Below are 16,333 nucleotides of genomic sequence, written 5' to 3'. Positions count from 1 at the left end.
GGAAAACTGTAACTATAACATTGTGAGTTTATAAAACTGAAACATACTGAAAGTATAGATATATCTTTAGTTTTGTTTATGAATCTATTTTTTAGCCTTTCAGTCATTTGTTTTGAAAATGGCATTTTCAATTGATGCATACATAATCTTTTCTAATACTTTGACCTTTTTGAATTCTGAGCCTAAAAATTAGCCAAAGTATGAAAAACTGTTCTACTAAAACTAATAAAAAATAAACTAAAACTACACAATTTCTAAATAAAAACTAGCAAAAACACTGAAAATTAATTAAAACTGCCTGAAGTAGACAAAATAAAACTAAACTCAAACCCCAAACTCCTAACCCTGATTCAAAGAGAAACAGGAGCAACAGTCACCATATATTTAATGTGAAAACAATACAAAAATGCACTGTACTCTATATGGAAATACAGTCTTACATGGCATCACTAGTGTCGACTAGAGATGCACCGAGAAATGGGCGGCTGGTCAGAGTGGACGATTCGTTACAAATTACTGAACGTTGAAAAGCCGTTCAGCAACAATAAGATCAGATCTATTTCTATTCAGAAAGCGCCACCAACGCTTTGTGATGCAGACGTTCTTACGAAGAAGAAAATTCAACGTCAACCATTTTCAGTATCAATGAGACGTTTCGAAAATACCTGGATTTGCATGTCATACTGCAGTTTTCTTTTCTGGTATGAAACGAGAATCAAATCACACCCTCCAATGGGAACTTATTTTCAAACTTGTAAAGATGCTAGTTGAGGTACTAGAAAGGCTGAGCATGTAGCAGCCACCTTGCTCTGTTGAAGCCTTTTGAGCCTTTATCCTATGAGAACATTCTGGATTTGGAAATGTTGGCCACCATTTGGTGCAACTTATGATCCAGATTCTCCAGGAGAAACACAGAGGTTTATGTCTAAAGTACTAATAATTTCATTTAACTTTTACTTTACCAGGATATAAAAAAAAACATTGATATTAAAGAATTTCAAGGAAGCCTAAGCCAAGAGGCAGCATATGTCTGATGTGAGATACTATAGTCAGGTCACTAAAGGTAAATGAAAATGTATGGCGCAAAGGCTGGGCTCAAATATTTAACACTTAGTTATGACTTCTAAAAGATCCTGATGTGTTAAAGTCTTTATTGGCAGATCAAAACTTTAGAAAAAAAAAAAAGACTGAAATCGACCACAGATTCTGTTATCGGTGCATCTCTAGTGTCGACAGCATCTTTTCACCAGCTTGTGGCACTTTATCACTTTAGTTATGAGAGCAGCTTACAGACATATGAGAGAAAAGCACAGCAAACAGCCTTCTGATGGGATTCAGTGATGCTGTGGCAAAGTTTTACTAAAATCAGTGTCAGCGGGATTCAGCACGAGCAGTAACACAGAGCAGGCCCAAAACACTGTCATTATCCAAAACGTACAAGTCCAGAAACCTAAGCATTTTTAAAGACCGCCTGAGCCTTGGTGATTTACCAGAAGCTCATTCAAACTGTCACTCATAGCTGTATTTTCATGCACTGACATATGCAGTGGTGAAATGTGTGACAAATGAGATCACTTAATATAGTGGGATCATGTGTGAAATGGCAAATGACTGGCTCAGAGTAGAGGACAAAAACAAGTTTGAACTCTTCAGTGGCCTTCATTGGATTCCTGGCAATGATAGAAATACAGTAGACAAGCGGAGCAAGTATGCAGAGACACAATAGACACAAACGGATCACAAATTACAGGACTTTGAAGTAAATACATCAAAATCCCATCCCAATTCCAACCGAATTCAAATATCAGTGGTAAATAAATATAGGACATTATTTAAATGATCTATGTCTATATAAGACAAGCACAGAGTTTTGTTACGTACTGGGCTTCATTATCAATGAATAATAATTTTCCAACCTGTGTCTATCTTTGAACATGTTATTGAAGTTATTAAGTTTTAAACATTTAATGTGTGTATACTGTCTCTGAATCTGAAATCATAGAATAAACTCCAATGGGTTTGTTATCTGCAGCAAACAGAGCGATGGAGTTCAGCAGCAGGCCTGTGAGGGTCAACTGCAACAAAACAAAGCAAAAATCAGAAAGGGGCAAAAAAGTAAGAATAATAATCTGAATGCTACAACAGGAGGGATGATATTTTACCTTCAGAGGGAACTCTGTTCATCACATGATTGTACAGACTCCAGACTGAAGCGGCTGGTCCTTCCTCTGACCCACTACATCCAAGCTGCAACGCAACACACAACAAGAATTCATTTAAAGAAAGATTCCCCCCAAAAAATGAACAGTGCAGCTTAAAACAAAGGGCATTCTGAGAGCTCAGTCCTGGGAATGTGGTGTTCGATCTGAAGAAAGGTATGGCAGCACTGTTTTACAGTCTAATGAAGGCACTGATAAAATTTACATTAACTCAAGCAATTCACACATTCACAAGCATTGGCTTGATACATTCACAAGGCATCACACCTTGTAAAACTCGTGTGAAACCTCTGAGAGTTGGGGAAATAAGTACTGAACACATGAAAAAAAGGGTGTGGAAAAAGTGATGGGAAGCCAAGAAACCGACTGAAATCTGTCACCATTCAGAAAGCTTCCCAGCTTATATGTGAAAATCACTATCAGCTTTTAGAATATAAACTGATAGTCTATAAAAAGAATCCTTGATACCAAATTATTGTGACAGGTGATAAAACAAAGGAAATCCTCACAAAAAGTCTTAATGTTGCTAATGGCAACAACTACAGCTGCGTTTCTAAACTCTCTAATGTTCTACTCGGCCATAATCCAGAGGTGAACATTTCACAATGAGTTAGCAACGGTCAGGTGGCCTTTGTAAAACTTCTGACAGGTGAGTTGAAACAATAATGTAATATAAAGAAAAGGAGATAAAGATATCAAGCATTTTCCCATATAAATACAACAAGTCATCTGCTCATCCACTGAGAAGCACTCACTGCGCAAGACTCCACTGCTGAATGTAAAGAATGTTGAAAGTTGTTTAATAGTGAATTACTAGGACAATATAGTCTGGTCAGATGAGGCCAGCAGTAGATTATTTGGAGGTGATGGGCAGGTGATGTTTGGAGGAAGAATGGTTCTAAACTCTATCCAACTAACCTTTCATTGATTTAAAAAAATTAAGCAGAAAATCTGTGGAAAGAACTGAAGAGCGGTGTGAAGAAGTATTTAATGCATTTCTGAAAGTTTGTTCAATTTACTATAAATACTCGTGTTGTTCCAGTTTTCACCCCTAACTTCATTTATAGTCTAATTCGTTTGTGTGGGTTGCTGCCGACATCTGGTGTAAATCTTGTCTTAATAACTCCATGAGAAATATTTAAACTGAGAACATGCTCCATATTTCTTTTCACAGTATATACATGGTATATCTAAAAAACTTATTTTTTTCCAAAAACATCACAGGTAAGGGAAGCAGCTCTCACCTGGGAGACGGCCTGAAATGAGTGTCCCCTTCCGAATGGAAGCTGTGGGCGGGGCCTCTTGGATCTGCCATGACGGTAGGCGTGCCGCCAGGTTCGCTGTGACTGGATCTGAGGAGCGGACACAACTCTCTGCCTGACTCTGCGTTAGCGCTCCGTGAATGACTCGCCATCACAATAGGGTTCCCGTTAGGATCAAGGGGGTCCCCCTTATCGCAGAAGGGATTGGGCAGCTCAGAGTCGGCCTGAGAGGAAGACTCCACTACGATATTGGGCAGCGAGAGGGGCGAGGGGAAGGACTCGCTGTGGGACAGCTGCAGTTTCATCATGTGGTGGATTACTGAAGCTGCATTGAAGGCTTGCTGTTGGACAACGCACAGAGAGAAAGGACTTCATGAGAGTGGAGAAAAGAACAATTACTAATTGTTTAATATTAGAATATAACTCCTTATGAACCGTTTCATCCGTCAAATTAAATCAATTGAATGTAGTTTATTTTTACAGCACAAGTTCACAGTATTATTAATTTTAAGATACTTCATAAGACAAACAGGTCCAGTTACATCAAAATCTAGTTCAGCTCCAATTTTGTTCAGTTGAATCCAATTCATTTTAATATATTCTAATACAGTAAGACTTGAATACGATCACATACAGTCAAATTCAGTCTAGTTACAACACAATACAAAAGTGGATTCATCTTATTAGTGAACTTTAAAAATATGTATTAAGGGGGCAGTATTAAGTATTTCTAAATATTTATTTTTATCAGTCCCTTTGTTGTGGACTAAGTGTCTTCAGGGATCAATAAAGTGTTATTATTACCTATCAATTATCTTAAATCTAATTGTGGTATTAAAGCAGCATGCAGCAAGGTCACTAACCTTCCATTTGGATTTGGCAAAGTTTCTCCCCATCTGTTCACAGACAGACTGATAAATGTCCAGGTCTTTGGCTGTGTTTTCAGCAATCCTGAAATCACATCAGCAGTACGTGTTAGCAGGAATACGCTGAAAAACAGATTAAAGAACCTGTTTGTGGTTAAGAGGGAGAACTCACCATGGATGCCGGAGAGCCTGTTCAGTAGTGAAGCGTTTCGTGGGTTTTTTCTCCATCATGTTCCGAATGAAGTCTTTGGCTGTTGACACATGAGGCAGAAACTTTATGCTTGAGGCTGCTAAATCTGAACATGTTAAAACATCTGCAGTCCTAAACATGGCATGGTGTTATTTAAGTGTTTTTTTAGAGTCACTAATTTAGATTGCTAAGAGTCACTGAAATGTCCATGAAGCACACTAACATTCAAAACGGTCCATTGTAATTGCAATATTGTGCAAACTGATGCTGCGATGGTAATTACAACAAGAAAACAAAATGCACAGAAATGTTTATTGTATCCGTATATTCTGATCAGTTAGCCAAGCACATAGCATAAGCTGAATGTTTAAATCCATGTTGTAGATATTGGCCAAGACACTGAATTCAGCAAGCAACACAAAGGCATGTGAAAGGCATAGCCTGAGTGAATTTAGCATAATAGTGGCATAATTATTGCTTATAATACACAGTAGATTCTAGAAACATCAGAGGGAGGCTTGGGGTCTTTCCACACCCCCGTTTTATGTTCCAGGTTGGAGACCGGGAGGAGGAGCAGGCCCGTCACACTCCCTGCCAGTGGCAGGGACCCACGCTGGTGGGTGCCTCTATCCACCGGCATGTTGGGGGTTCTCAGTGTCCAGGGTTGGGTGCTCGGTTATGTCAGCTCACTCCTGGTGGCTGCTTGATGAAGGCGAGGCCCCCAGGTTTTTCAAGCTTCTACTGGAAGGTGACATGCCCTTGAGTCCCTTAAAGCCCTTGAGCCCCTTGAGCCCCTTGAGCCCCTTGAGGCCCTTGAGTCTCCAATCTCTGGGTCCATGACAGGATCTGCTCAGGTGGAACCTGTGGGCCCCTCACTGCAGTCCCCTGGGGCTTCTGCACTGTGGCTGAAGGTTGGTTTTACGACTGGGGCTGTACCTGTTTATCAGGTGGATGATTAAGTCGCTACTCTTGTGTGTTTTTGTTTTTGAACTTAATCATTATTTCAGGTCTTTTATTTCTGCATTTACAACCTTTTTACAGGATGAATTTTTATGCATATCTATGACATGTTGCTGCTTCTGGTTAGTGTAGAACATCTGAAAGGAAGGATTGTTGAGAAGAAAGAAAATCTTTGAAAGGGGTTGTAGCTGCTGGTGTTGCTGTGGTAATCTGATGGAACATTGTGAGCGATTAATCCAGAGGTTGTGATGTTTATCCAGGTAACAACATTGTGAAAGGAGAATTATTATACAATTCAACGGTACGTCAACATAGTGTCTGTCCCAGAGCAATAGAGGTTTCCGGAGCCAGCAAAGGCCTGACAAATCTCTGATTGTAATCACTGATACAAACAACACCTCATCCGTCAACAAACAACCTGAATAACAATCACAAGCTGACCTAAAACAAAACAGAGACAAAATATCACCCATTATCATCCACATAACCATTTATCTGTCTATAATTCTATCAAGTGTAAGGTAGGTAGGTGTAAATGACATTCAATTTGTGCAGCAACTATATCTGGCTTAATCCAGCAGGTCAAACCACTATAAATGTCTCCAGAGGCTGATGTCACGGTATGCTTGATTAAATATGTTAATCCTAAGGATTATGGGAACAAATCCTGCTCTATGCAAGCCAAGGAGAGGCAAGTTTATTTATATAGCACCGCTGCCACACAAAGCAACCCAAAGTGCTTCACTGATCACCAAGGAAAGACAGAAAGAGTTTTATTCTGAAAGTAATCTGGAAAGTCATTGCAAGACTTGTTGGGTCAGAGTTCTGAAGGGCCAAGTGGTGAGAGGTTTGTCAGCCAGCCTACCATAGGTTGGTGTTTTGATTGGTAACAGACATATTGCGATCTGAAAAACTTCTTTTCTTACCAGACTCAGAGATGTCGTCCCAGAAAGGTGAATGGAAGGCATACTCAGCCCTCATGATCTTTGAAAACAGACGAGTCTCATTTTCTTCAAAGAATGGAGGGTAGCCACAGAGTCTGCAAAACATAGAGTAAAATTAGCTACGTCATGTGTGCCTTTGCAGTTTTCTGTGTCTCGTCTCCACATTACCATCCAAACAGGTAATGTGACTAACGGATCTGAACAAAAAAAGTTGTATTGAATCTGGTTGTTTGGAAGTAAAACTAATTGGAAGAAAGTTCTGTGATTTGTAATATTTGCAAAGTGCACACCTAACAGGGGTCCTGTTGACAGTTTCCCCCAGCAGGGCATGGACTGGCAATGTTTCAGTTTCCCTATGAACACATGAATCTCCTTCTGAGTCACTGAGGGCCTCTTGGCTGCTTCTGAGTCAATGATCTCCTCCTTCTTTCCATTTCCATTTGATGGATTGAACAGAGCTAATTCAGATTTTCAAAGCATGGACTGTGTTTCCAGGCTAGACAGTACCACAGTTAGTAGCACTTTTGCCTGTTTATAGTTTGTTTGGAAAAAAAAAAAGTTGGACAGTTGTTTAGTGATTCTTTAAATGCAGTTATGAATCATCTGCCTGTATTATGTTTTTTTCCCCTCTCTTATTCGTGTTAGTTCTTTTTGTATTTTGAAGCTCTGCTTACGACCTGATTATGACCCGTGTTAAGGTTGCTGAGGTGAAACATACTTACAGGATGTATGTGATAACTCCAATGGACCAGCAGTCCACTGCTTTGCTGTAGGGCTTCTGAGCCAAAACTTCTGGAGCTTAAAGGAAAAACAGCAGACAACATTCAGGTTAAAAAGCACTTCCCATCAAGAATGTCAAGCTATCATGTTACACAAAGAAAACTGTTGTCATGAAATAAAGTCTTATTATTTTTTTTCAGACCAAAGCCTCAAATGATTAGAAATCTCAGATATAATTTGGAATTTTGTGAAATTTGCTGTATGACAGCAGTGTTAAGTTATGTATAAGTAGTTGGTTTGTGTCAGTGTTTACTGCTAAGGACTTTTGTTAACTTGCTGTTATTTGGAATTTTGCCAATAAGCATTTAACAAGAAAAAAACAGCTTATGTTTTTGTGTTATGCAAAATGAGATGTACTATAAAGGTCCTATGTGAATACAACGAAACAAGATATGATACATAGTTGGATTTTGAATTGAATTTTTGTAAAAAAAAAAGAAAAAGAAAAAGAAAAAGAAAAAAATTACAAATTCAGCTTTAAACCCCAATACTGGAAGTCAATGAGGGGTTTTAAGTTTGCATCTCACTACCCTGTGATTTTACTGACAAAAAAAGATTCTGTTTAACTGTCTGACCTGTTTGATCTTTTATATTTCTTAAATAATCTAGCATTTACTATAACACTTAGTATTTCTTTTTATGTCAAGAGGATCAAATTGTGTGACTTTGTTTTATGTTCTATTCAGTTCTTGTAATTTATTTTTACTTTACTGGAGTTTTGAACCATTTTTGCTTCTGAAATAAACTTCTAAACGTTGACAGATAAAAATTATACTCAAAGATTTGTGCGGTTTGTGTGTAAACAAGTTGCCTTCATTGGTGGTGTGCAAAGTACTTTACAAATTAGCAGATTCTAATTTCGTCTGGAGTTGGACTACTGAAAATCAACAAACAACATGACATGAAGACAGTATTCATACAAGGTTTAGGCAAATCTTAAGATTGACTTACCAACATAACCTGGAGTACCACAGGCTGTAGACATGACTCCATGCTCAATTGTCTTAGACAGACCAAAGTCACTGACCATGATCTTAGCATTCTCGTCCATGTTGTAGTACAGCAGGTTCTCAGGCTGTGCAAACAGACGAAGAAACAAAACATGGGAACTTTACTAACTTCGTAAATACCTGGAACCACAGGAACCAGATTGTATGGTGGTCCAAAGTAAAACAGCCCAACTATGGAAGTAAATGATGAGATTGAAAATATTTGAATTTTAAAAGCTTGAATGTTTTATGTGCATAATCTTTTAACACTGAAAAGCTAAATTGAAAAACGAGCTATTGAAAATGTGATCACTTTGAAATAGTAATGTGATCTTTTTTTTTTTTTTAGCTTGAAGTGAAAATAAGAAATTAAATTTCAACCATGTCAAAAAGAATAACAATGAAATTTTCTTTAGGTTAAAAATGTATTCTGAATATATTTTAACACTGAAAGAGAAAGTAAAAATATACATTAAAATTTCAGTGGCATTTTATTCATTCAAATCCTTGTGACACATATTTATACCAAACTTTTAATTACCTGTTTATCTGGTAATCACAGCCAGCCTACTTTATTTGCTTTAGTTTTATCTACCATAAATAGTGACCATTTACAATACTGATTTAAACAGTTTTTCATTATTATTATTATTATTATTATTATTATTATTATTATTATTATTATTATTATTATTATTATTATTATTATCATTATTATTTTCTTTTTTTGCTAAAAAAATTTGGATGTGACTTTTCAGTGAGTCACGAACATGATCTTTATAGTGAAAAGTGTGAAGAAATGACCAGAGACACACATTTCAGTTTTCAACTTGTGAAAGGTTGTAAATACACAAGCTGCTTGGGTGTGTGTGTGTGTGTGTGTGTGTGTGTGTGTGTGTGTGTGTGTGTGTGTGTGTGTGTGTGTGTGTGTGTGTGTGTGTGTGTGTGTGTGTGTGTGCTTGCGTGCGTGCGTGCGTGCGTGCGTGCGTGCGTGTGTGTGTGTGTTTACCTTCAGATCTCTGTGCACTATGCTGTTTTTATGAAGATAGCTGACAGCCTCCAGCACCTGTTTGACCACTTTGCTGGCATCCTTCTCAGTGTAAACCCCTTTGTCTAAAATGCGATCAAACAGTTCGCCACCGGACACCCTGTTCATGCACACACCGACACAAAAACAGGAAGGTCAGATTTTCAACCTGTCTTGAAATCTGCTGTGATGTCTTTAAGTATGAGTATTGAATTTTTCTGCATCCTTTGTTCCAAGGTATTTGTCATTAGCTGATTTTTTTTTTATAATTACATTTAAAATTAATTTTTATCAGAAGCTATGACTAATTATAATCAACATTAGCTTTTAGGTAATGCCTTTATTAGTAGTAGCATAATGAAAATTTTGCTATAAAACAAATAAAAAAAGATTTATGGTTTAACATGAATTTTTTTTCTCTTTTTTTGCTATTGTTCAATATAGTGATGTGACAAAATTAATGAGTCCACTTACAGTTGCATGACAAGGTAGTAATGTGTCCGGCTTTCATAAAAGTCCTCCAATCCTACGACGTTATCATGTTTTATCCTGGAAGAGAGACAAAGACAAAGATGCAATTTGGCTGTTAAACTTTTATTTACAAGAGCTTACTCAAAAAGATTAGTAAAGAAACACAGTGAAGAAAAGGAACAGTCAGCTTTTTCAGTTTTTCTGTTTACTAAAATCTGATTGAAATTCTCTCCGTGAATTGCTCTGAAAATGTGTGAGCTTTACCTCTTCAGCACGTTGATTTCATTTTCCAGATTGCTGTGAGCGAGGTGCTTCTTCTTCAGACACTTCAGGGCGTAAAGCTGACCTGTTTTCTTCTCTCTCACCATGTAAACCTCCGAGAACGACCCCCTGCATGGACACGCCACAGAGAGGCCACGTGAAAACAGTATCCATTTCTAACAATGGCATTTACTTACATGACATATACAACACTGTTTTTGTTGTAGGGTTTGTCTTAGTTTTATCGTTAGTTTAGATTGTCGAAAGTAGAGTTTTTTAAAGTGTTGACCACTGTTTAGCAGCAGGTCAATGCCTCAACCACACCTCTATTTACCTCACAGCCTATTTCTCACCATTTCCCAAGACCTCTACATGGAACACACAGTTATCAAACAGGACATTAACCTCATTTGTTGATAATATTTCAGCTCTACAGAGACAAAAATCCCTTCCATCGGCTTCTGTGCCAACGTCTCCAATTTGAGAAGACTTCTCCTTCGTGGGCTTTTTACTGTAAGTCCTATATTCAGTCTGAATTGGACCAAAAGGTAAATGCTTGTCCGCTCAGATCATCAAGCTGTGTTCGCACTGATTACCAAAGAGCAAACACACAACCAAGAAATGACACAATTCGTTCATTAGCTCCATTTGATCGCAGTCCAACATCCATTTATCATCTATTCACAATACATTCATGGCCATTTCCACAATATAAGCATGCAGATGCACTATTGCACTTGTCCCAAATCAAGACTAGCTTTATTGTTAAAGTCTGTTGTTGCGCAACAGGCATTGCAACAACGTTTAGCTATGCGACTCTTAGTAAATATGATTTATAATTTATTATTAATGAAATTATCAATGAAGTTCAGTTTCTTTCAGTTCTAACAAAGTCAGGTTAACGCCTGATGATCAGGAATCATTAGCCAAACCCATTCAATGCACACACACACCAGAACAAACATTAACCTTACAATCAAAATATTCTGCTAACTTCTTTGGTGACACTACCAACACTAAAATATACACAGTACTGTTCTTACTAAGTCATTTACCTCTTTTTGTGTTTGCAATGTATTCTGATTTAGACTCTGATAAAGTGGCGTAAACATTTTTTTACTGATTTTTTAATTGTTTCCTCTTTTTCAGTACAGAGGTATGTTTGAAATTTAGGGACAATATTCTGTGGACTGATTAGACAAATAGATTTCTTTTTTTTTTACATATCTGAATGTATACATCTAAAGTGTACAGATTACTTTTTCACAAGGAGCCAGGTTGGCTTGGAAAGTTTTTTTTCTGACATAACATCACTGAACGCTGCATTCTGTCAATATTAAACATCACTTGGTGATCTGAAACATTTAAATGTGACTAAAAGAACAAACAGAACTATTCTGTAAGTTTGCAACTAACTCAAGCAATGTCTATGATTCTGCTTGTTCCTCTTTAGGCTTTGAGGAACATTCATGAGCTACAGAAATCTTTTTCACAGTTTTATTCGCACACATAAACAGAGGCCAGTGAAGTGCATCCTGAGCTGAAATGAACTCCTTGCATAAACACACACCTGGTTCTGCTCCGACTACCTCACTTCACACTCATTCAGCACGGACTCATACACTCAGTCATTCTCCTAATCCTCTAAAGAAGTTGTGCTAGGATGTTCCAGCTCAGTTCCTCTGACGTAAGCTCTCAGACACGCACAACACACACACACACACACACACACACACACACACACACACACACACACACACACACACACACACACACACACACACACACACACACACACAGGACACATTCAGAGCCGGGTGAGAAATGTGCAATAAAGCAGCTTTGAACAACAGGAGTGAGTTCCTCCATACACCTGTCCACTGTGTGATCCAGGTGACTGTCCTGGCTAATAAAGCCACCAGGCAGTCTCAATCTGGGCTAATGAAGCACATGATGCAAATTACAAGAGAAGGCCTTTTTTTTTTTTACAGTGGGTTTGATTAGCTGTGCTGATTGCCTCAGTGTTCAAATGAATGCCTTAAATACAGTAGGGCCACTTAATCGTAACAACAAAAGCTACATTATGTTTTTGATTAATAAAAATACATGATGATGTGAGGAAATGGATCATGATATCATACTTTGTAGCATTTACCTATGATAGTCACATTTCATGAAAATTTAAGGTGTCAGACAAGAAGTCTCATAAAGCTTGAACACAAAAAAGCCTCAATAATAAAACACATTTAGCTTAGTTTAGTTTAGTTTGTTTGTTTGCTTATAGCATAAACAAGAAACTATGTTAAAGTGAAACTAAACCTCCCAAATCAACACTTTTTTGCTCATAAACTGTCTAAATAGGTTATTGAATGGAAGTCATCAGAACATGGCTCCTATATTAACCATTTAACAATGTGTTTACCAATATTGAACTGACAAGGAGCTCCTATAATGAGCTCAGCAGATGTGCAGTTTCACCAGGTGCTTGCTAATTGCTGCTGGCTAGTCTGAAGGAGCAGAAGGGGGAGAAACGTGTGGGTGGGGAGTTCTACAAGGTGCAAGTTCTGAATTTTGGAAATTGCAGCACTGATGAGAAGCTTCATTCGGTCCATCCAGATGGGACCGAAGCTTTTACACAGGTGAATGGTTGCCATGGAGATATAAGGTTTTCTCAAACATGCCTGAAAGAATCAAGGCAACACTCCAGGTATGTTTTTGATGAGGGAATAACATTATAACATGATGTAAAGCATAAAAAAATACTGCCCCTATAAACATTTTACTTTTATGCACCTTACATCACTGATGACTTTCCCACCTCCTATTGTTAATATTTTATATGGAATTGTCATATAATAAATTATATTCTCAGCATGTTCTCCCTGTGCATGCGTGGGTTCTCTCTGGGTACTCCGGCTAAGGAAACAAGACTGTCTAAAATTCTTCTTAGGCGTGCGTGTGTGTGTGTGTGTGTGTGTGTGTGTGTGTGTGTGTGTGTGTGTGTGTGTGTGTGTGCGTGCGTGCGTGTGTGTGTGTGTGTGTGGGTGTGTGTGTGTGTGTGTGTGTGTGTGTGTGTGTGTGTGTGTGCGCGTGTGTGTGTGTGTGTGTGCGCATGGTTGTTTGTCTTGTCTGTTTCTGTGTTGCCCTGCGATGGACTGGCGACCTGTTCAGGGTGATAGGCACCATCACCCCTCCTGACCCCACTAGGGATAAACATGTTAGAAAATGGGTGGATGGAAATTATATTCTCATCTTATATATATTTCTTCTAGTTGTTGTGCCCATTTGAGTCATGACTTACAGAGTTAACATCTGGTAAATGAAGTATTTCTATGTAAATCAGCATGTTGTACAAAATACTATATATTTGCATTATTCTGCTCTTTATAGGGTAAGACAAGGATAACAAGATATCTGCTAACCTGTGGCAGAGTCTACAGGTAGCCGTGGAGCAGACATGCCAGTAGTAGGTTACCAAATGACATTTTAAAACAGCTTTACCTTAATAAGAGTTTCCTTATTATCACCATTTGGTTTTCATACAACCAAGCTTAAAAGCATAGGAGCCTTATTTCAGCCAGTTGACCATCAGTGTGCAATAAAAGGTGGGGATGGGGCAGAGCATCATCAACTCTTACAGCCACACAAAGCTCTGATGGTCCAGATCTTTCAGAAGAAACTTATTATAAGTACTTTCATGTAAGAGGGAATTTTTTGTGGTTTTGAACATGTTAAGTGTGTCTGAATTGGGCTGCGGTTGCTACTAAATACTTGTACTAATTAGTACAGATTGCTTTTCAGTGGTGTCAGTGGCGTTGTTGTTATAACGTCGAATGTTGTTTTTCTCTCTTTCTGCAGGTATGGAAGCAGACTTCTAGGATGTTCTCTTTTATTTCTTTCATCCTTCTTTCCTCTACTCATCCCCTTCTCATTTAAACTTTTTGCCCCACCTACCTCCCTTTCTTTTCCATTCAAGTGTACATTACATTTGAAGTAGACCCAAAACAATTTGTATTTTTTTTTTACATTTATATATCAAGTGGAGCATAATAGGGAAAGCTGTAATGCTCCACTTGTGAAAGTAAATCAGTTGAGCTTGTCCTTGGCACTAAGGAAACAAAACTATTCTGAGAACGAAACTGCCAGACCAGACATGTAAAAAAGGAAAAAAGTCTATTTGCATGAATATTGTGTTTAAGTTGTTTGTTTGTATCCAATGTAAATGGCCAATGTCAGGTGTTAAGTCACTGAAGTATAGAAGTACTTACGATCCCATTTTTCCTTTGAAATCGAACACATCCTTGATGTTGCTGACATTTTTCTTCCAGCTGCAGATGATCTCCTTACGCCCCATTTTGGCTCTGACGTTGCCGTAGACTCCTGCAGGACACACAGCAAAACCAGTAGTTCTTACACTGCAAAAAATTTGGGCAAGTAAGTAGTTCCATAAATTGTTTGACATCCATAATTGTATTCATTGCGAGTGTGAAATCAGTGTTGAGCTCAACTTGTACAGTTGAAGAGTCAAAGAAAAGCTGAGAAATAAAGTCAAATAATTGCCAATTTACTTACTTATCTATTTATTTTACAAATGTCGGTTTCACGGCAGTTTTCAGCAGAATTATTCATCTGTACCTGTTTCAGAATTCACCTATTTCCCCCCGACTCCCCATCTCCGTTTATATAACCAGCTGCAGACAGGTCAGTTCCTACTCAGTAAAGCTCATTTGTACCTATCACTTACACCAGATTCAAAAAAGTACAGGATTAGAGAGATAAATAGCTGGTTAACTAATCCTCCCATTCATTCCCTCAGTCCTCTCTGCTCCAGCACTGTTCACTGGAACAGATTAAGGCCTATTTGACCCCCAGATTAGAGTTATTCAGTTCTGTCCTTAAAAGATTAGAAATATTTACCTTGTACATAGTTTGACAAACTAGTGTTGTTTGATTTTCTTCTTTTTTTTTTCATCTATTATCGAGAAGATGTTATGCAAAAAAATAAATTAATTAACAATCCCACTGTTTGTAGCGCTGAATCTTTTCTGCCTAATTCATTATGAGTATATTTTAGTTCAACTAATAACAAAACAACACAACTAAAGTTGTTTTATTATTATATCACCAAGTTAAGGTGCCCGACCAAACGAGTTTCAACATCTAATTGCTGCCTAAATCCTTTACAGACTGTCCTGTTCAACGGTGCCACACATTTTATATCGAAATTTAAATCATAATGACTAAGGCTAAGGCAACAGCAAATTAACTACGAAATAAAAACGACTTTTAAAAAGCAGAGTTTGTCTTTATGTTGTACTGAAGCAGCTACAGTCCTCACTACATACTATAACTTATCAGAGCCTTTAAGTTGTAAGACTCTTTCAAACAAAACAACACACAAAAATAAATAAATATATACATATATCTTATTCAAAAACCCTAAGCTGGAAGTTTTGTAAATGTGTCTCTTACCTGTGGAGCGAAGCAGATGCGGTGACTTGAGGTATCCGCGCGTGTGCCCGCTGCCCCGCACTGCCGCCCGGCTTTATGGCCGGGGCGGGGCGGAGTCTCATTCATTCACATCGCGCGGCCTGTAAACGTGGACAGGGGTGGAAACTGCGTCATGTTTTTATCACGAGGGCGCTTTTGTTTGGAAAACATTGCTACCTTACATCCATTTGCTTCCATATGCTTCATTCAAGGTCTCTTCTCAGCTGGTTTTAAAATATTATTCAGACACTTTTTGTGACTCATTTGGTAGCCATGTTTTATTTACAGGTCTATGAAAAAAATGAAGAGCCCACTGCACTGAACCCCATTGAAAACCTGGTTATTCCAACAAATATTGATTTTTGAACTCTTCCTGGGTGAAAACTTTAGTATTGTTATTCCTAAATGAATATGAACTTGTTTTCTTGGCGTTATTTGAGGTCTGGAAGCGCTGCATCTTTGCATAGTTTTCATCATTTTGAGCATCTCTCATTTTCGGCAAATAAATATAAAATTTTTTGCTTGGAATTTAGGAGACATGTTTTCAGTAGTTCATAGAATGTTCATTTTACGCAGACATATACCTATAAAAAGTAAAATCAGAGAAACTGATTATTTTAAGTGGTCTCTTATATATATATAAATATATATATAAACAAAAAGGGTTTATGCATAGAGATTATGCAAGTTAGCATGCATTTCATATTCAAATATCACACTTACTTAAATTTATGTGATGTGTATTATGATGGAATGTGGCCTCTCTGACGTATCCTCTTTGAAAAGAGGGTTACATATTCATACATCCAGAATAAATCCATTATTCTCCATGTATGAATGATGGATTTATAATTATCATGCTCCGGAGATGGTG

General features: G+C 37.8%; 1 protein-coding gene across 1 annotated transcript; it reads right to left on the bottom strand.

The window, feature by feature from the left end:
• Positions 1 to 368: 368 nt before the first annotated feature.
• On the bottom strand, positions 369 to 15,542 carry LOC148159583 (calcium/calmodulin-dependent protein kinase type 1D-like). The gene is made up of 13 exons (XM_088005345.1): positions 15,442 to 15,542; positions 14,238 to 14,349; positions 9,973 to 10,098; positions 9,712 to 9,786; positions 9,220 to 9,358; positions 8,173 to 8,296; positions 7,164 to 7,239; positions 6,424 to 6,536; positions 4,520 to 4,598; positions 4,345 to 4,432; positions 3,464 to 3,822; positions 2,163 to 2,247; positions 369 to 2,075 (listed from the first exon to the last, which is right to left on the bottom strand). Exons 2-12 carry the CDS (start codon positions 14,321 to 14,323, stop codon positions 2,184 to 2,186), a joined length of 1,329 nt encoding a protein of 442 aa, XP_087861471.1. The 5' UTR covers positions 14,324 to 14,349; positions 15,442 to 15,542; the 3' UTR covers positions 369 to 2,075; positions 2,163 to 2,183.
• Positions 15,543 to 16,333: the final 791 nt, after the last annotated feature.

The sequence above is a fragment of the Poecilia mexicana genome, unplaced genomic scaffold (genome assembly GCF_051168715.1).
Source record: "Poecilia mexicana isolate PSO_F unplaced genomic scaffold, ASM5116871v1 scaffold_5, whole genome shotgun sequence".
NCBI classification, from domain to species: domain Eukaryota; kingdom Metazoa; phylum Chordata; class Actinopteri; order Cyprinodontiformes; family Poeciliidae; genus Poecilia; species Poecilia mexicana.
This window is presented reverse-complemented; position numbering and strand designations above follow the sequence as displayed.